Here is a 21,802-nt window from a genome sequence, read left to right on the forward strand (position 1 = left end):
AAAGAGTGTTCCTTAATTTTTTTCCAACTACCTTCAAAATATAACAATTATTTTTAACACTGAGCTGTACAAACCAAGGGAGTGTCTGGAAGACTTGTACTTTGCCAAATCCTGTTGTAACAGTGAGACCTAGAAGGTAATGGATAAGGTCTGATGATATGAGGTCTTATATCTGCAGTGTTGTAGGTAGAGAGAAAGAGGTATAGAATTCATATTGAAAGAAAACCTAACACAACTTAATAGGCTGTGGGACCCAAGTGTCATCATTGGGTCCCATTGAGAAAGCTATGAGTAAACAGACTGTTATGAATTGATCTTGGTTTTTGTTGGAGCGAGAACCAGGAAGACATGTTCAGAGAAAAAGAGGCATTATATAGCACTTTGCCCTGATGACACCAGGTTCCACAGAGCACAGTGGAGGGGTTTCTGCTGTTGCTGTTCCCCTGCGTTTTTTTGTGGCACTGGATATGGTCAGTCTTTTAAATTCTAGCCATTCTAGTGATATCTGTCTGTGTTAGTGGTATCTTACTGTGGTTTAATTTTCATTTTCTTGATGTGGTTATCTTTCCAAGCACATATTTGCAGTACGTTTAGTTTGGCGAGGTGTCTATTCAGATCTCCCCACCACCTGCTCTTTTTCACTGGTGTGTCTCATTGCAAGTCCTTTACAGATATATTATTTGTAGCAGACGTTCTTGATTTTATGAAATTCAGTTTATCAATTTCTTTTTATTTTCCTAAGAAGTTTCGTATTTTTAGGGTTTACATTTAGGTCTGTGGTCCATTTTGAGTTAATTTTTACATATGGTGTGAATTATAGATCAAGTCATGTGTTTGAATAGCTATGTTTTTTTCTAGAGCTATTTGTGGAACAGACTGTTGTTTCTCCACAGAATTCCTTTATTCCCTTGTTGAAAACAATTGAACATATAGGTATAGATTTATTTCTGGATTCTGGCTCTATTTGTCTTTACAATTGTACCACACTCTTGATTACTGTAGCTTTATAGTGACTGTTTAAATCAAGTAGCATGCATTCTCCAGCTCTGTTCTTTTTCTTCAATCTTATTTATTTATTTATTTATTTATTTTTTTGAGAGGGAGCTTTTTTTGGCTATAGGGGATATGCACTTGCCAGAGAGACAGAGACACAGAAAGTGAGAAATTACCCCCCAGAAGGGATGACCATGCCACACTCCCTTCTCAGCTCCATTCTTCTCTCAGGATTTTGGGCACATACACACATGTGATTGAGTGACTTTCAAACTGCTGGGTCTGGGACTCATACTACTGTCAACCACATGGGAGTTTAGCACCTTAACCACCATACCACCTGCTCCCCCCCTTATTTTTCTTATATTTTTATGTGAATTTTAGAATAAGATTGTCTGGAGAAATAAGAGTGTTTGGAACATTTGTGAAATACTGTGTTGTTGTCAAAGTCTTGACACATTTTCGCATAGAAAAACACGTCATGACTTTTCCAACAACCTGATAATTAATAGCTTAAAATGAGTCTTCTGATCTGTGAGCATATAATATTTATTTATTTAAGTCTTTATCTGAGGAGTAGTTTTATGTCTAGATATTTGATTATATTTGATCCTTTGGTAATATTATTTTATAAGGTGTTAATTTCTGATTGTTTCTTGCTAGTATATAGAAAGTCAATTGATTTTTCTATATTGATCTTATATTTTGCAACCTCGCCAAAACTTTATTAGTTCTAGATGGCTGTTGATTCCATAAGAGTTTCTTCATATGTGATTATGCCTTCTGCAGCTAATACAGTTTTACTTTGTCCTCCAATCTAAATGCCTCTTATTTCTTTTCTTACTATGGTGACTAGAACCTTAAAGCAATGATGAGTAGAAGTAGTGAGAGTAGACACTTTTGCTTTGTTCCTGACTTTAGGAGGAAATAATTAATCTTTGACTGTTAGGTATGATCTTAAGGAAGTTTCCTTCTTTTCCTAGTTTATTGAATGTATGTGTGTGTGTGTGTGTGTGTGTGTGTGTTTTCTTAAGAGAGATTTGTGTTATGAGCATGTGCACTCACCAGAGAAACAGAAAGCAATAAATCAGCTCCCAGGGGGAGGGATGGCCACACTACAATCCCTTCTCCTCCATTCTCCTCTCAGGATCTTGGGCACATTTGCACATGCTCCCAGCATGAGTTTTAACCTACCAGGCCCAGGACTCAAACCACAGTCAGCTACGTAGGAGTCCAGTAACATAGCCATTATACAGTCTCCTGGTCCCTGGTGAGTGTTTTTATCAGCCATTGGTAGTGGGTGTTGCCAAATAATTTTTCTATATATTTTTAATAGATATATTAAAATTATTAGAAGCCATAGAATATTTGAAAATTTAAATTTTTGCTAGAGAGTGCATGTGGTTAGAGAAAGCATTGCCACAATGTGGCATACTCATGTTTCTATTGTTTCTCTTTTCTCTTACGTTTCTCCATCTGCGCAGGATTTGATGCAAACATGCCCATGTGCCTACTGAGTTTTTTAAGCCACTAGTCTGAATTTGAACATCAATTGACCCCTGTGGTGTCAAAAACATGTGGCTGGCCTGTATTTTTGTTTTTGTTTAATTGAAAAAGTATTTTAAAATTTTCTTTTCAATTTCCTTTTTGACTAATGAGTTGCTTATATAGTGAGTTATGTAGCTTTGAAGTATTTGTAGATTTTCCATATATCTTTTTTGTTATTGACTTCTAGTTTGGTACCTTTTTATGAAATAATTTTTTCATAAATTTATTACTACTTTTGTTTTATGACACAGAACATGGGATTATCTTGTTAAATATTTTGTGTATTTTACAAAATAATGTATTCAATTGTGGTTTTGTCAGGTCAGGTTGATTTATATTGTGTTAGTTTAAGTTTTCTGTGTCCTTACTCATTGTTCAATTATTGTGAAGGATAGATATAGACACCTCTAAGGCCTCTTGGGTGTACAAACATAGAGAATTTTAATATCTTCTTAATGAATAGACTACTTTATTCTGTTAATATGTTTTTCTTTTCTTTTCTTTCTTTCTTTTTTTTGGGAGAGGTTTTTGTTATAGGGTGCGAATGCTCACCAGAAAGACAGAGAGAGACAGAAAGCGATAAATCACCCCCAGTGGAGATGGCCATGCTGCAGTCCCCTCTCCACCATTCTCCTCTTGGGATCTTGGGCATGCACACACATGCGCCTGGCGTGAGTTTAAGCCACCGGGTCCGGAACTTAAACCATGGTCGATACATGGGATTCCAGGGGCATGTCCATGCTGCAATATCTTCTCCTCTATTCACCTCTCGGGATCTTGGGGCACATGTACATGTGCCCTGTGTGAAATTTTAAGATGGTGGGTCTAGGACTTGAACCGGGGTCAATTATGTGGGAGTCTATTGATGTAACCATTATGCCACCTGCTCCCTTTTAAAATTCTTAATATAATTTTAAGCTTTTGAAGTGGGAAATATTTTCTGTTCTTAATTCATTCTATTGTGTTGGTATATCGGTGTTTCACCTTATCTGAGCGCTATTAATTGTAGTTGGCTACAAGATAAAAATATTTTCTTCATTTAAGTACCAAATGAAGTACTTTGCATTTTATGGTCCAATTTGCATGAGAAAATACTAGTTTTTAAGCACTGAAATCATAGAGCAGCGAGATGCTCACACTATGAGGGAGGAACAGTTAGGCTCAGAACTGACTAAGGAAACAACAGATTTGTGAATTTATCCCTGGGCTTACTCAGTAAATCTCTTTAAATCCTCTCCTACTTCTTTTACTCTCTTTTTTAAAAAATCTTTTTTTCCTCTTAGATTTCCACTTGATTATGTAATTATAATGGAATTCTTAAGTATCATATTCTTTGAATAGCACAGTGTAAAACAAGTACTTTTTTTTTGAGAGTTGGGTTTTTTTTTTTTTTTTTTTTTTTTTTTTTTTTTTTTTGCTATAAGGGTGCATGTACTCACCAGAGAGACAGAAAGTGAGAATCACCTCTTGAGGGGGACGGGCATGCCACAATTCCTTCTCCTCTTGGGATTTTGAACACATATGTACACGTGCCTGGTGTGTTTTAAACCACGAGGTCTGGGACTCGAACTGTGGTCTACTACATGGAAGTCCAGCTATGTAACCATTACGCCATCTGCTGGTCCCAAATCAAGTACTTTTAAATGGACTTTCAAACAGAGTTAGAGAGGTCCCTCTTTCAAGTGAAACCTGTATATGAGTAATTAAAAAGTTAATGAGAAAATTGAAGTATAAATTTCTTGTGATGGAGAAATAAAATTGCATTGTTTTCTTTATTTTTTATGTTTTTAGTTTTTTTCATATTTTGTTGATTTATAAAGGATCTTAACTAATCTAAATATTTTTAATAGCAAGTTTGGCAAATATAAGCATACCTATGATCACATGTCTGACTTTAGGCAAAAAATTCAGTGAATAGGATGAATATACTATAAAGTAGCACCTAGTTGAGGATATATAGCTTACTGCAGTCATTAAACAGGTGTATATATATTTTTTCATTTTTAAATCTTTTTTATTTCAAGAAGAGCAGTTATAGCTTTAATAAGTCAAAATCCAACAATGTTAGGAAAAATTGCCTAAGATTTAAAGCCAGGAAAAAGGTTAGGATTCTGTTCAAACAGTAGGCAGATACTAAAAACTCAAAAAAACAGATATTGACAAAGGTAAAACCTAGTAATAAGTGCACTGTCATTTTCTTCTGAAACATTTTATTTCCTCTCTCCATTCCCCCTTTTACCAAAGAGGCATAAATTAAATTATTTGAAAATAATAAATAAATTTAGTCTCAATTTGGTCTGTTATTTGCACAAAGCCTTATAAGAATACTAACTGATGTAGTTGTAGTTGGCTTTGCTGGAACCTTTTTTAAGGAACTTCAGATTAGACTCTTTTTTTTTTTTTTTTTAAGAGGTTTTTGCTATAGGGCATGTGCACTCGCCAGACAGAGAGAGACAGAGAGATAGACAGTGAGAAATCACCCCCCAGGGGGGATGGCCACACCGTAATCCCTTCTCCTTCATTTTCCTCTCGGGATCTTGGGCATGTACGCACACACGCCCGGCATGAGTTTAAGCCACCGGGTCCAGAATGCAAACCGCGGTCGACTACGTGGGAGTCCAGCGACATAGCCATTACGCTAACTGCTGGTCCCCAGATTAGACTCTTTAAAAAGCCTTCCATGGCTATTGAGCCAAGTTAAGGACTAACCATCTGCCTGTGTCTTTAACTACCTGTATTTAAAAGTTTTTTGGGCCTATCAGAAAGTAATATTCTTTAATTATGTGCCAGGCAGAACTGTTTATGGTACCAAGCAATCCTTCCAAGAACTTCTGTTGGTCTTTTTTTGGGGAGTGGGGGGAGGAAGTTTTTGCTATAGGGCACATGCACTCGACAGAAAGACAGAGAAAAAGTGAGAAATCACCCCCCCCCTCCCCGGTGGGGGGATGGCCACACCACAGTCCCTTCGCCTCTTGGGATCTTGGGCACGCACATGCTCCTGATGTGAGTTTAAGCCACCAGGTCCAGGACTCGAACTGCGGTCGACTACATAGCAGTCCAGCAACATAGCTATTACACCAATTGCTGGTCCCCTCTCTTGCTATAGGGTGGGTGCCACCATGCCCTCCCTCTCTTGCTAATTTTAGTGTCTTATCTTTGTTTGTGGTTTTGGTCATTCTGGCTATTAATGTGCCTTGGAGAATATCTTTTGGGGTTGATTCTATTTGGGGTCTCTTGGATTTCTTGGGTCTGGATATTCGAATACCTTTCTAGGTTTGGAAAGTTTTCTTCCAAGATTTCATGGAATAGATTATCAATGCTCTATTAATTTCTTCACCTTTTGGCATACTAATTATCCTACTGTTTGGGTGTTTCATGGCACCTAGTGTTGGGGGGGGTTATTTTCTCAGTCTTTTTGGTGATTTTTTTTCAAGGTCAGAGGTTTTGTCTTCTACATCTGAGATTTGACCTTCTGCATGATCTACTCTGCTTTTAATATTTTCAAAGGAGGTTTTGAGTTCCTGTATTACAGCCTTCATCTCTAATGGTTCTGTTTGATTCTTTTTTATGGTGTGTATTTCTTCTTTCAGATCTTGGAAGAACTTCCTGACCAACTGGAACTCATTGTCCCTTTTCTCTTGTATCTTCTAGAATTTGTTGTTTTTCTTCTCCTGGAACTCTGTTAGTTTAGTCACTGCATATTCTGAAATCTTTATCTGATATATCTATGAATTCCATTCAACAGTCTGTGGATGGTGAGGGGTTGTTCTTTCCCCTTGAGAGAAATGTCTTGGTTTCTCATATTTCTTGTGCCTCTGTGGTGGTTTCTGGTCACAAGCTCTTGTGCTTCCCTTTAGTATGAGATACTTCTGTGCCAGTTTATCTCCTCCGTTGTGTTTTGCAATGTGATATTCACATAGAGAGACTTGAGTTCAGATTTATAAAGGAAGCTCCCTTTGTGCAGCTCTAAGCCTAGCAAAATTCAGAGGTTTGGCTACTATGCACATAAACCTGTCTGTAGACTCACTGGTAGAAGCTGAGCAGCATAATGATGTGGTAAGGTAGGAGAAAAAGAGAATACAAACAGAAAAGAGAAAAGAAAAAGAAAAGGAACAAAAGACAGAATAATAGAAAAATTAAAAAAAAAAACATGCATCTCTGTGCAAGATGAGCAGAGCACTTCAGATATAGATGTCTCCCTGCAGTGCCCTTTTGTCCTATGTAGGCAGAGGAAAGAATTAGCAAAAGGAAGGATTAAAAGAAAGTGGACCAGCAGTTAGTGTAATGGCTATGTCACTGGACTCCCATGTAGCTGACTGTGGTTCGAATCCCAGACCTGGGCGCTTAAACTCAAGCTGGGGGTCAAGCTGGGCGTGTGTGTGACCGTGCCCAAGATCCTGAGAAGAGAATGGAGGAGAAGGGATTTGTGGCGTGGCCATCCCCCCTGGGGGGGTGTGATTTCTCACTTTCTGTCTTCCTGTCTGTCTGGCGAGTGCACACGCTCTATAGCGAAAACCTCTCAAAAAAAAACCAAAAAAAAAAAAAAACAAAGGAAAGCATTAAAAAGATCAGAGAGAAAGGGAGAAAAAGAAGGAAAAAAGAGACTATAGGAGAGAGAAGTTTTTTCTTCTGCCTTTCTAGCTGTGGGCAGGAGAGGTAAGTTGGAAGCGGGACAGGGCGGGGGCTGTAGTTTGGGGCTTCTCAGCCGTCATGTTGGTAGCAGAAATGAACAAAGCACAGATGTAGATGTCTCAGCAATGCCCTTGTCCTTTCTAGCTATGGGCTGGGTAGGTGACTTGGAAGAGAGGGCTACTCAGCCTTCATGTTGGTACCAGAAATGAGCAGGACATCTCAGATGTAGATATCTCCCTGCAATGCCCTTGTCCTATGTAGGTTCAGTTCTGTTCTGTTCTGTTCTGTTCTGTTCTGTTCTTTTCTTTTCTCTTTTTTCTTTTTTTTGGAGAGTTTTTTTGTTATAAGGGTGCATGCGCTCGCCAGAAGACAGAGGGAGACAGAAAGTGAGAAATCACTCCCCCACCCCCCAGGGGGATGGCCACGCCACAGTCCCTTCTCCTCCATTCTCCTCTTGGGATCTTGGGCATGCACACACACGCGCCCGGCGTGAGTTTAAGCCACTGGGTCTGGGACTCGAACTGTGGTCAACTACATGGGAGTCCAGCGACATAGCCATTACGCTAACTGCTGGTCCCAGGCTCTTTTGTTTTTTTGAGAGACTTTTGCTATAGGGTCCGTGCCCTTGCCATAGAGACAAGAGAGACAGAAAGTGAGAAATCATTCCACAGGGAGATGCTGCACCATGATCCCTTCTCCTCCATTCTCCTCTCAGGATTTTGTGCATGCATGTACACAGGTGAGGCATGAGTTTCAAGCCACTGGGTTCAGGACTTGAACTGCAGTGAGCCAGTGGGAGTCAAGCGCCTCAACCACTATGCCTCCTGCTGGCCCCTATGATTTTGTTATTATATACATTTTCCAGGAACTTTTTGAAGACCTTCTCTATGTAGCCTTTTATTGGGGTTAGGTGTCATGTGTAGTTTTTTTTTTTTTAATTGTTAACGTTTTCTGCTAGAATTTATTTGATATCAAGAAGTCTCCAGTATTTTTTGATACTTACGAGGCGTGGGAATTTTTTTTTTTTTTTTGAGAGAGATTTTTGCTATAGAGCATGTGCACTCTCCAGACAGACAAAGATCGAGAGACACAAAGTGAAAAATCACTCCCCCCAGTGGCGATGGCCACGCTGCAATCCCTTTTCCATTCTTCTCTTGGGATCTTGGGCATGCACACACATACACCTGGCATGAGTTTTAAGCTGCCAGGTCCAGGACTCAAACTGTGATCAACTACATGGGAGTCCTGCAACGTAACCATTATACCATCTGCTGGTCCCCAAGGTGTGGGAATTTTTAAAAAATAAAATATTCAATTACAATTTTATTGAATGTAGTTTTTGTTACTGGAACTTGATTATTTTATTCATTGCTTTGTTTCTAATACTATTTCTTCTAAGTGTCATATTTTCATTGATTTTATGGGTAGATTTATACTTTGGGGTATAATTGAGGACATTCCATTGAATAAATGAACAAATTGTCCAGCCTTACTGGCATTGTTTTGTGGAAGCAAATAGTGTGTTTCCATTCTTAGTACTCCACCCATATTTTTTTTCTCCATCTTTTATTTGATACATAAAGAAAGTACATGAGTGAAGAATACCGTTATGTTTCCCTGGATGACTTTTGAACTTCATTAGGGTAACACAAGGATCAGATGTGAGAGGAATAGAGACTCTCAGGATCAACTCAAGTAATTAGAAACAAATTTTTGGGAAATGATGAATAGTTTCCAAATTGACATGGAAAAGGTTCATGTTCTTAAAGTTAAGCCTTGACATTTCATTAGTTTAAATGGGATCAGTTTATCAAATGAGATTTTCTTTCTGAACTCACTCTGAAACCTTTGGTGTTTGTAGATAGTGTTTTGTTAGAATAATGATTATTTTTATGAGATTACATTTCTTATATTTGATGATGAAAATCTATTAATGGCACAGAGATCATGGCAACTGCGATTGGCAGTACAGGACAAGTATCAGGAAAGTAGCTTTAAAGATTTGTGGGGATTTTTAAATTTGTTTTTTTTAATTACCAGAGAGCATGGCCATGCCACAATCTCATTTTCTCCATTTTTCTGTCCTGTCAGGATTTTGAGCACACATGCACACACTCTTGGAGCCCTTATCAGATGTCCAAGCCACTGGGCCCAGGATTTGAACTATGGTCAGGTATTAGGGATCTGACTCCCAATGTATAGGACTTAACCACTATGTTATGGGGGCTAGCCTAAAGAGTTGGTTGTCAAAACATTTTATGTCTTATATTATTTTTGAACATCAGTTTTGTTAAAAATTGTCAACCATTTGAAACTTGATTTTGATTGTCATTTTCTTATTTTTCATTTTTATGTGATGATTTTTCATTATGACTGTGGGAAATTTCGTTTTTATACATTTAGATTTAAATTTTTTCACATTAGAGATTTCAGATGGACTTATAAAAATATTAATTTATTTACTTATTCAATAGAAATTTAATGCCACTTATGTTCCCAGCACATAGTGAACTTAAATGCTTTAGGGGCTTTTGATGCTTTAGTGAATTTTAGAACAACATCTAAAATCCTTTCCCTGTGGACCTTCTAAACCTTTCATGAAAAGCACATTAATTAGTTTACATCTGGTATAATATACTTTCATAGTCATTTAATTTTTTTTTTTTTTTTTAAAGTTTTGCTTTGGGGTTTATACATTCACCAGAGAGAAGGAGCATGAGAAATCATCCCCCCAGGGGAGATGGCCATGCCACAATCCCTTCTTCTCGGGATTTTGGGCACATGTGTACATATATACCTGGTGTATTTTTCAGGCTGCTAGGTTTGGTTCTTGATCTGTGCAGTTGGCCATGTAGGATCCAACATGTTAACTATCATGTCATTTGCTGGCCTTAATTGCCATTATTTGGACATGTATTTTAAAATTGGCTGAAAACTGGATTAATTTTTTAAACAAATTTTTATCTTGTCTTTTTCCCTAATGTATCTAAATCAAAGGGATGATTGGGAACCATCAAGGGGATATTAGAGATAGTAATATAAATCTAGACACTTTAATATATATTTTTTCCTCAACTTAATACTTGAATGAAATTATTTCTGTTTTTTAAAGGCTTTAACTTTTTTGTGTTTTGAAAATAACCTTTGGCCCAGTTCCGTGGCCTGGTGGTTGGGGCAGCTATAGATACCATGTGGTGAATTGCATGGTTCAAGTTCCAGCCCCAACAGCTTCAGAAACACACAGGGCCATATGCATGCCCAAAATCCCAAAGGGAGGTAGTCCCCATTGGGGATACTTTCTCCTCTTCCTCTTTCTCCGTTTCTTTGGTGAGCCCGTGTACCCTCTATCACCAAACATAAATAAATAGATAGCCAAAAATAAATAAACAGATACATATATAGGAGGGAAGGAAAGAAAACAGCTTTTAACTGAATTCTTTAAAAATCCTTGCTTTGGGGTCAGCAACTGGCATGGTGGTTAAGGTGCTGGGTTGGATTCCCACATGACCTACTCTGTGGTTCAAATCCTGGACCCAGCAACTTAAAAAACACACTGGGTGCATATGCATGTGTGCCTAAACTCCCAAGAGAATGGAGAATGGATTGTGGCTTGGCCATCTGTCCTGGAGGGAGTGTGATTTCTTATTTTCCTTCTGTCTCTGTCTCTGTCTCTGTCTTTTTCTGGGCAGTACACTCACCCTATGGCAAAAATGTAAAAAAAAAAAAAAAAAAATTCTTGGAACCAGCGGTTAGCGTAATGGCTATGTTGCTGGACTCCCATGTAGTTGACTGTGGTTTGAGTCCCAGACACTGTGGCTTAAAACTCACGTCGGGTGCGTGTGCATGCGTGCCCAAGATCCTGAGAGGAAAAGGGAGGAGAAGGGATTGTGGCATGGCCATCCCTCCTGGGGGCTGATATCTTGCCTTCTGTCTCTCTCTGTTTGTCTTTCTAGTGAGTGCATGTGCCCTATAGCAAAAAGCTCTCAAAAATAAAAAATTCTTGCTTTACGCTAGAGTCTTAATACTCTCATGAGTATAGTCTTCAAACATTTGTTTTAATTATCACCTTCTTATGTTGAACACTAAAGATTATTTTACTGAGTCGCCAGAAATGTCATGACCTAATTTTCTATGGAAAAATCCTTCATGACTTTTCCTATGCCCCAATAATTTCATGTCCATGAAATATTATATTCTTGTTAAACGTGATGGTGCTTAAGAAACAAGTACCTTCAATATTCTTTTTTTTAAGAATTATTTTATATAACTTTATTTATTCCTTTAATTAATAAACTAATTAATTAATTTGATCAGAGAGGGACAGAGTGAGTGAGTGAGAGAAAGTGAGAAAGCAAGCCGCCAGATCTGTTACTCGAACTGTGGTTGGCCATGTGGGAGTCCAATACCCTCAACCACCATGCCACCTGCCTGCCCCAGTCCCTTCAGTTTTCTACCTGTCACTTAATAAATATGACTAAGATGTCCTGACTGCTGCAGTTTGATCCTCAAGCAGCCATAGTATAAACTATATTTTTTCCTTTAGAAAAAGAAAAGTAGGAATAGTGGGCTTTCAAATAAGTTATTACACTATTTTCTCGAGTGATCTGACTTGTTTTTAGAACGGAAATTTTCATGGTTTTCTGAAAACCCCAATGATTTTTATTGTATATGTGGTATTTCTTTAATTTTCTGTAGCCAAAATGTAACTGTTTCTTTTTAACTTTCATTTTTCCACCAAAATAATAGACTTACACAAGCACTAGCAACAACTCTATATCTGGATCTTTGAAGCGTTTAGAAGATACTACAGCACGATTTACAAATGCAAATTTCCAGGAAGTTTCTGCACACACCTCTAGTGGAAAAGATGTTTCAGAGGCTAGAGGGCCAGAAGGCAAAGGGAAGAAATCTTCAGCTCACAGCTCAGGTCAAAGGGGAAGAAAGCCTGGTGGTGGAAGGAATCCTGGAACGACTGTGTCAGCAGCTAGCCCATTTCCTCAAGGTATTAATTATGATGTTTTAGTTAAAATCCTCATTCTCTTGATGGTTGGTAGTAGTTACGCTTTGTAGAAGAATTTACTTTTATAACTACTATTATCATTCTAGATTATTTAGATAGCTGCTATAGTAATATTTCTTCAGAGACTAGTATTTCTTGTTAAATATTTCTAGAAACTTTTGTTATCTTTTTGTGTTGTGATTTGTGTTTCTAAAGTTGAACTGTAATTTTAATGTTTAAGTAGATATGGAATAAAGCTTAAGATTGGGGAGAAAAAAAAATACAAACAAGTGTTTTTCTTTCCTCTATAAAATAATCTTTCTTTTTTATATACTGTTTTCGATTACCTTTCCTAGTTAAACATTAAAACAGTTATGGTTTACATTTTTAATAGTTAAACTAGTACTGAAGAATCTTTTAGGAGAAGTAAATATGTTTCAGTAAATAACAGTTGTTGATTGATGATGCATTTATTATAAAGCTTGAAATTTAAGTAGAATTTTTCTCAGTATGCATCTTCCATGGGCAGGCTAATAATTATAGGATATCCAGTTAAATTTGAATTTTAAATAAATAAGTGGTATTTTTAAATAAGTATGTCCCAACTGTTGCATGGGACATACTTATACTGAAAAATCATTTGTTACTTAATTGAAATTCAAAATTAACTGGGCATGCTATATTTTATATGACATTAACCCTATGTTTCATGTTTTTGCTTTGTATAATTTTAACATGAACATAAATATTTTGAGAAATAGAAACATTAAAACTGTTGGAGAAAAATATATTAGTAAAATAATTTAATAAATATAATTTTTCCTTCCTCGGCCCCTCAGAGTAAATGAGAATAAAAATTGCTGAGTCCGAAACTTGAGTAATGGCTGACTACATGGGAGTCCAGCGACGTAACCATTATGCCATCTGCTGGTTCCCAGAATTGTCCTTTTATTAACTCTCGTTTAAGTTTCTGCTGATAATAAAAATTATACCTCAAATCTTGGAGGATTAAAAAGTATACTTACATATTTTATACAAGTAATAATTTTGGCTGGAACATTTTTCAGGTTCTAAATTTGTGTGTGTATATGTGTACTTACACATTATATAACAGAAGATTAGACAAGGAGAAAAATAAAATGTCGGATTTACTGTTTTATTTTATTAGAATTAATATGTGTTACTATTTTTATACCACTTTGGAAAGTAAATAGTGAAACTTTAACTTTTCATGTAACTTCATTCACATTTTGACTATATTATCAGAATCTAGTCCATGCTTCTGTAATTCACACCTTATTTTCTACTACTAAGATTTTATTTTTGAGTTTTTAATCTATGACATAATCCATTTAGACAAGAACTCTCCTATTTTCTTGAACTTCACAACATTGAAGAATCTTTTTCATCCTCTGTTAGAGTGGTAGAGAAGTTGTTTTAATATCTGAGGTAATGTTTTATAAAATTTCTTCAAGTTGAAATTTAAAAATAGAGTATTTAAGGTAATTGATTAATTATTTTCATAGAGAAAGTATGTGAATTTTAGAAAATGACATTTGAAATATTTTATATAACAAATATCAATATTTTAAAGTATTTGAAACTATGCTAATAGTGACTTTCTAATGTCATTTGTTTAAACTCCAAAGTATAGAAGACAGACAGATGGTGACGGATCAAGATAGATAATAATTTTACTATAGCTGTTAATAATGGGGCAAATTAGTGACAGGTGGAATGTAATGACTTCTACATATAAATATAAATATAAATGATTACTTCCCAGTCAATCTGTCCAAAGTGCATGTTGTTTATCCGTGCCATACCCACCCAAATTTTTATCCATATCCCCACAAGTTTCTCAGAATTCCAACTCTTTCACATCAGTAAATACCCAGAGATGATGGTATAGCTCTGTCCTCTAAGACTGAATCTTCAGTAACTAGCTTTCAAAACCTTCAGGAAGATTCTTTTTTCTTATTTTTTTAAAAATATATTTGAAAGTTCCTTCAATGGGAGGATTGTTCGAGTTAGTTTTTATAATTACTGTAAACAAAAGTCTTGAGAAAGACTTTAAGGTATTTTCCCAAACCAAGCAAGTTTCTCACTGAAAATAATTCCACATGTTCAAGCATTAACAAATATTTTCCACTTCATTAATAATAAAATTTCTGACTGAGGTACCTTACTTTCTTTTTTTAAAAATTTCTTTCCATGAGGACACTTGCTCTCATCATAGAGAGATAAGGGGGTGGGGAGGTGGGTGGGTGGAAATGCACTTTTCATGGAGAATGGTCACATCACAATCCCTTCTCTGCCATCTCTCCTTCCTTTCTGGATTTTGGGCAAGTCTGAACAGGCTCCTACCATATTTTTCAAGACCCCAATCTTGGTCTGAAACCATGTAGTCGGCCATGTGGGATCTTGCTGTCTTAAATACCCAGCCATGGACTGGCCTGAAGGACCCTACTTTCTTCTACCTCCCATCAGCCTCCTTCTTGAGACCGTGTGAAATATCAGTTATTGTAAAGTTTTAATATGAGTTAAGCAGGAAAATGTGCAAAATTTCACTCTGCAAATGGGAAATATAAATATAAATATAAATATAAATATAAATATATATATATATAAATATATTCCATACAAACAGAAACTGAAAATTCTCACATAAATACAAATAATTTTGTAAATTAATAAAATAGATGTACTTCTTGAAAAAGTTAAGTTTTAGAACTATTTTTTAAAATACAAGGTTTCAGAGAAGGTTAAAATCTAAAAATCAAAATCTTGAGATTTTAGATATAAAACATTTTTGTGTGTGAGGAAATAAATATTTGTAAATATTTAGGTTGATTTGTGTGTGATTACATGTGAATGTGCTCTGCAATAAAATTTAGCGCTTAGCTTGAAATTTCCTTTCTGCTCCAATAAAATGCTGTATTTTGAGTTTTTGTTTCCAAGCACATTAGTTAAGATACAAAATATGCTTTAGTATCAGGAAACATAATTGATATATGGTCACACCTGAGTCTACACTCTTGCTACTTCGTTTAGGAAATATGAAGAGGATGTGGTGAGATGGGATGGTGGACCCAACTGTTGTCTCATGCCAGGCAAAATTAATTTTCTCTCTGGCAGATGTGAACCTCGAGGTTGTTACAGCTCAGAATGACATGCTGGGCTACCAATGTTCTTTAACTAAAGAGCAGGGAGAAAATAAGCAGTTGTAGAAAAATTTCACGAAAGCTGCCTCTCCCATGATTTTACTTTCATGAAAGCAACAGCAGAATATTAGTGGCTGGTTTCTTCTCTTTATTCAGCACTACGAAAAGATTACTAGGAGAATGCAAGGTGTAGATTAGGTTCCATGTAATCATTATTTTGTTAAATCTATGTTTTGTTGGTATAGATTCAGCTGAATAATTAAACTTATTATTCACGACCTGAGAAACATCTTTTGGTTGTTATTGTATGTTGGGAACATTGAAGTCATACTTTCAACATTTGAAAATGAATCAGCTCTGCCAGATATTCAAATTGTAGTTCTTGCTAGGTCTCCTTGCATGACTGTTAAAAGGAGATTTTGCTGTTCTTCAGTCCTTCTTCAAACATACCCAACGTGCTTGGGGAGAGAATGCGGAATGCTGTGGTAAAATGTAGTTCAAAGTAGCTCATCTGTATTTTAGTAAATGTGTAAGTGATGGCTTGCAAGTGAACAGTAAATACATATTGAATACTACCTATAAAATGATAAGTGTTTTTAAAGATAATTTTATAGATAAATTTGATTTGGGTAATAACCTTTTAAAATCGAACTTGATGTATATAGTAATGTCCTAAGTTTTTTAGTTAATTTTTTTTACCCTTCTTTTTGATGATTGTTTTACATCTACTGCTTATGGGAACTTTTGCATCCATATTTTTCTTTTCCTACCCCTTCTCCCCCCCTCCCCTTTTTTTTTAACTGCAGGCAGTTTTTCAGGAACTCCAGGCAGTGTAAAATCATCTTCTGGAAGTTCAGTCCAGTCTCCCCAGGATTTCTTGAGCTTTACAGACTCAGATCTGCGTAATGACAGTTATACTCATTCCCAACAGTCATCATCAACCAAAGATGTACATAAAGGAGAGTCTGGAAGCCAGGAAGGGGGGTTGAATAGTTTTAGTTCCTTAATTGGTCTCCCTTCGACCTCAGCTATTATGTCACAGCCTAAAAGCTTTGAAAATTCACCTGGAGATTTGGGTAATTCCAGCCTTCCTACAGCAGGATATAAGCGGGCTCAAACTTCTGGTATAGAAGAAGAAACTGTAAAGGAAAAGAAAAGAAAAGGAAATAAACAAAGTAAGCATGGGCCTGGTAGACCCAAAGGAAATAAAAATCAAGAGAATGTTTCTCATCTCTCAGTTTCTTCTGCTTCACCAACATCATCTGTAGCATCAGCTGCAGGAAGTGTAACAAGCTCTAGTCTTCAGAAATCTCCTACATTGCTCAGGAATGGAAGTTTACAAAGTCTTAGTGTTGGTTCATCTCCAGTTGGCTCAGGTAGGGATTTACCGGTTATTTTTCTTCCTCACTCCCACCACCACTTCCCTTTCTCTATCCCCAAAAGTTTTCAACTTTGATTAGTACATGATATTCAAGTGACATTTCAATTTTTCATTTCTTAATGAAACAAATGGCTTAAAATCTAAGATAGTTTGGTGTTTGGAAACTCTGCTTTGCATTAATCTGTTGTTACTTAACGAAATGTAGGCTAAACAGTTAATTGTTCATCCTTTACTTGTCAAACATCTACATTTCATTTCCCATTTTTGTTTTTGCTTTAATTGCATAATATTTTTTAAATCAACTCAGAATTCACATTTAAAGTGTGATGATCTTTGCAGTATGTTTTTGGTTGCTGTTTGTCTTGAGCTCCCTATTTCTAAACTTCACTTTTAGTCTTCATTTCTAAACAATTCTCATACAAATGTTAATGGAATTACGTTTTTCAATTAATTGATAAATGATTTAAATTTGTGGAATTTATCAGTCATTTTATTTCAGGAGATGTGTAATGATTCAATTTTGTTTTTAAATCATTTAATAATTTTGCCATTATTTTTATTCTAGTATAAGTGAATTTATACATGTTGTTACTCACATCACTGTTATGTTTCTGTAACTTGCAATTTGTATTATCAATATTACTTTCAATTTTTAAAAAAAATTATTGAAATGCATATTTTTTGACAAACCCTTAATAGTTTTGAAATTAACTTCAGTATCGACCTTTATCTTTTAAATTTCATCTTCAATTTGAGAGAAATTGTTTTCAATAAACTTTGATTGTAAACCTTACCTCTCCTTTGGTTTTAGGTTTCTGATTGTTGAAATAATGAGTGTTAGCTAATATAAAGTATAAGGGGTTGTATAATTTCTACTAATTGGTGGGGATTGTAGGTGGGAGATAGTATGGAAAAGTAATAAATAAAATTTAATGAAGAATGTGCATGTATTTTTATAAGTACATGATTTTGGATTGTTTTTCTAGTTTTGCATCTACTAACTTTAATGAGCAATTATCAGGTCAGATATGAGAAACAGTAACTGTAACTAGCATTTGTTATGTCTCAGGTTCTGATAAGTGCTCTATACTATTTTTTTTTTTTTTTTTCATTTAACAACAGTTACATGAAGTAAGGGCAACAAATGCCCTCATTTAATAGCTGATAAACTGAGGCTTTCAGAGTTAAAATAAGCTACTGAAGATCACACAGCTAGGAATTTCTGCTAGGTATCTTCAGTGCCTGTGGTGGATCAATAGATCCATCTGGCAAATATGCCAGGCTCCTTCTCTCCCACCCCCCCAAGAAATGACCTGAAACTAAGGATTGTTTAATTAATAACAGCATTAAAGATTGTTCGAGGGCAGGATTTCTCAATCTCGGCATTACTGATACTTGGGGTGGGGTAATGGTGTGTGTCCCCTGCTGCCCTGTGCATTGTAGGACATTTTCCAGAATCCCCAGTCCTGCCTACTTAGATGCTGGTAGCACTCCATTCTGACCACCTATTTCTGTGCTGAAAATAAAAAAATGTCAGTATCCTTAAGGGGCCAGAAGCCCCTCTGGTGGAGAGACAGTTTTAGAGGGGCAAACTATATTTAAATTACAATGAAAAATAATTACATGGTGCCAGCAGGTGACATGGTGGTTAAGGTGCTGGACTCCCATGTGACTGACCTGGTTTAAGTCCCAGACCTTGGTGGCTTGCTTTCTTACTTTTCCTGTTTGTCTAAATCTCTCTCTCTCTTTCTGGTGAACTAAATAATAATGATGATGATGATGATGATAATAGTAATAATAATAATAATTAGGGCCAGCAGGTGGCATGGTGGTTAAGGGCAGGGTGCTGGACTCCCACAGGACTAACTGCAGTTCAAGTCCCAAACCTGGCAGCTTACTTTCTCTCCCTCCCTCCCTCCCTTCCTCTCTCCTTCCTTCCCTCTTTTCTTCTCTGGTCAAATTAAAATAAATAAATAAAATAAAGTTAAATAAAGTCATTAAAAAATAATAAGAAGAAATAAAATTAAATAGATAATTCTTTTTTTAAAAAAGAAAAATAATTTCATTGTAAAAACAAATATGTTGGGACCAGCAGATGGCTTAATGGTTTTGTCGCTAGACTCCCATATAGTCAACTGGTTTGAGTCCTGGACCCAGCGGCATAAACCTCATGCTGGGCTTGTGTAAGTACATACCCAAGAATGGAGGAGAAGGGATTACAGCGTGGTCATGTTCCCTGAATGGTGATTTCTCACTTTCTGTATTTCTGTCTCTCTGGCTAGCATATGCACCCTATAGCAAAAATCTAAAAAAGAAAAAAAAAGCCAAATATGTTGAACATTTGAATATGTGTTTTTATTTATTTATTTATTTATTTTGAGACCAGAAGGTTTAGCCTTTAGTCACAAAAAGTAATGATTTAGGGACCAGCAGTTAGGATAATGGCTATGTTGCTGGACTCACATGTAGTCGACCGCGGTTCGAGTCTGGGACCCGGCAGCTTAAACTAATGCCAGGTGCGTGTGCATGTATGGCCAAGATCCAGAGAGGAGAAGGGAGGAGAAAGGATTGTGGTATGGCCATACCCCCTGGGAGGTGATTTCTCACTTTCTGTCCCTCTTTCTCTTTCTGATGAGCGCACGTGCCCTATAGCAAAAACCTCTCCAAAAAAAGAAAAAAAAAGTAATAACTTGGACAAATTTACTCAGAATAAAATTGAGTTCAGATTCATTTTTAGCACAAGGCCCAGGAATCAGATTTCTTACTGAGAAAATTAAGCCTGAATTTTCTTATGTAAAGAGAGATCACTGGTTTCCTATAGTTTTTGAAGCATGGTCTAGAATCTCTGAAAATTTATTTCCACATTTATTTGAAACATATATCTTCAAATTAATGAAATTAAAATATTGATTTATATCCCTGAAAAGATTTTTCTGCCTGCTACACATCTAGGGATATTTTAGATGTGGCAAAAAATGTTTCCAACAGAACTTTTCCTTTTAGAGGGTAGTGTTTGTGGTACATCTATAGCAGAAAATAGTTGGATTTATATCTCTCTTCCCTTACTGTTAGGTAAACATAATAATTTTGGGAGAAAATTCCTATAAGTGTTATTATTTTACAGAAATGAGTGACTTTAGGGGGCAGCAGGTGGTATGGTGATGAGACACTGGACTCCCCCATGGTCAACTGCAGTTTGAGCTCTGGACCTGGCCGTTTGAAAATCACACTGGGTGCATGTGTATGCATGCCCAAAATCCTGAGAGGAGAATGGAGTAAAAGGATTGTGGCGTGGCCATCCTCCAGTGGGGTGATTTCTCCTTTTCCCTCTTCCCTCTCTCTCTTCCCAGTGAGTGCACATGCACTATGGCAAATACCTAAAAATAAAAAAGGTGTCTTTACCAAGTTTTAGTTGTCAAGTTGGTTGTTTTTTTTTTTTTTTTAGAGAGAGAGACTTTTGCTATAGGGTGTGTGTGCTTGCCAGAGAGACAGAAAGCAATAATCACTCCCCCAGGAGGGATGGCCACCCTGCAGTCCTTTCTCCTCCGTTCTCCTCTTGAGATTTTGGACATACACACATATAGGTGTACCCTGTGAATTTTAAGCCACCAGGTCTGGGAATCGAACTGTAGTCGACTATGTGGGATTCCAGTGATGTAAACGTTATATCATCTGCTGGTCCTTTCAAAAAGTTTTTTAGGGAACCAGCAGTTAGCGTAATGGCTATGTCGCTGGACTCCCACGTAGTCGACTGCAGTTCACGTCCCGGACCCGGTGGCTTAAAACTCACGCTGGGCGCGTGTGCGTACGTGCCCAAGATCCCGAGAGGAGGGGGGGATTTCTCGCTTTCTGTCTCTATGTCTCTCTCTGTCTGGCGAGCGCACGCGCCCTACAGTGAAAATCTCTCCAAAAAAAAAAAGTTTTTAAAATTACCTTTAAAAATCACTCCTAAGGGGCCAGCGGGTGGCATACTGATTATGCTGCTGGACTCCCACATTGCCAACCACGATTTGAGTCCTGTATTTGGAGGCTTGAAAACTGGGCACATGTGTGTGAGTGCCCAGAATCCTGAGAGGAGAATGGAGGTGAAGGGACTGTGGCATGGCCATACCTCTTGGGGGGTTATTTCTTGCTTTCTGTCTCTGTCTCTCTTCTGTCTGTCTGGTGAGCGGACACATCCTATAGCAAAAATCTCTCTCATTAAAAAAAAAAAAAATCACAGGACCAGCAGTTGACATAATGGCTATGTCGCTGGACTCTCATGTAGTCTACCGTGGTTCAAGTCCTGGACCTGGTCATTTAAACTCACGCTGGGCGCATATGCGTGTGTGCTTAAGATCCTGGGAGGAGAATGGAGGAGAAGGGATTGCGGCCTGACCATCCCCCTTAGGAAGTGAGTTCTCGCTTTCTGTCTCTCTCTCACTGGTGTGCGCATGCGCCCTATAGCAAAAACCTCTCTAAGGGAAAAAAATCACTCCTGAAGACTGTGGTGTGATGGTTAAGGTGGCTGGATTCCACAGGGCCAACTGTACAGTTTGATTCCTGGACCTGGAGGCTTAAAAAACAGTCCAAGTGCATGTGTGTGTACACAAAATCCTGAAAGGAGAAATGGAGAAGGGAATGCAGCATGGCCATCCCTCATGGAGTGTGCTTTCTCACTTTCTTCACTGTCCCTCTCCAGGGAGTGCACATGCTTTTTAGCAAATTAAAAAACATAAAATCTCTAAGTATGGAATAAGATTACAAAACTTAAAATGTTTTGAGATCATTTTTTATACTTTTTTTGAAAGAGATTTTTTATTATAAGGTGCATACACTTGCTGGAGAGACAGAGAAAGACAGACAGACAGTGAGAAATCACCCCCCCACACACACCTCGGGGGGTCGTAAATGGCCACACTGCAATCCCTTCTCCTTCCTTCTCCATGTGGGATGGGCACGACACATACACTTCCCAGACTTGAACCATGGGAGTCCAGCAGCATAACCATCACATCATCTGTTGGTCCCTCATTTTATACATTTTAATAAAAGTTCTATGACTAGGTCAGAGTATTTTCTCACTGATAAACTTAGTAGTAAAAA

General features: G+C 37.1%; 1 protein-coding gene across 1 annotated transcript in view; it reads left to right on the forward strand.

Annotated features, from left to right (window-relative positions):
• MLLT10 (MLLT10 histone lysine methyltransferase DOT1L cofactor) overlaps positions 1–21,802 on the forward strand; it is a 292,936-nt gene that overhangs the window by 199,053 nt on the left and 72,081 nt on the right. Inside the window, 2 exon segments of the mRNA XM_027776734.1 lie at positions 11,920–12,175; positions 16,143–16,712. Of these exon segments, the coding sequence (XP_027632535.1) occupies positions 11,920–12,175; positions 16,143–16,712 (826 nt within the window).

The sequence above is a fragment of the Tupaia chinensis genome, unplaced genomic scaffold (genome assembly GCF_000334495.1).
Source record: "Tupaia chinensis unplaced genomic scaffold, TupChi_1.0 Scaffold000060_1, whole genome shotgun sequence".
Taxonomy (NCBI): domain Eukaryota; kingdom Metazoa; phylum Chordata; class Mammalia; order Scandentia; family Tupaiidae; genus Tupaia; species Tupaia belangeri.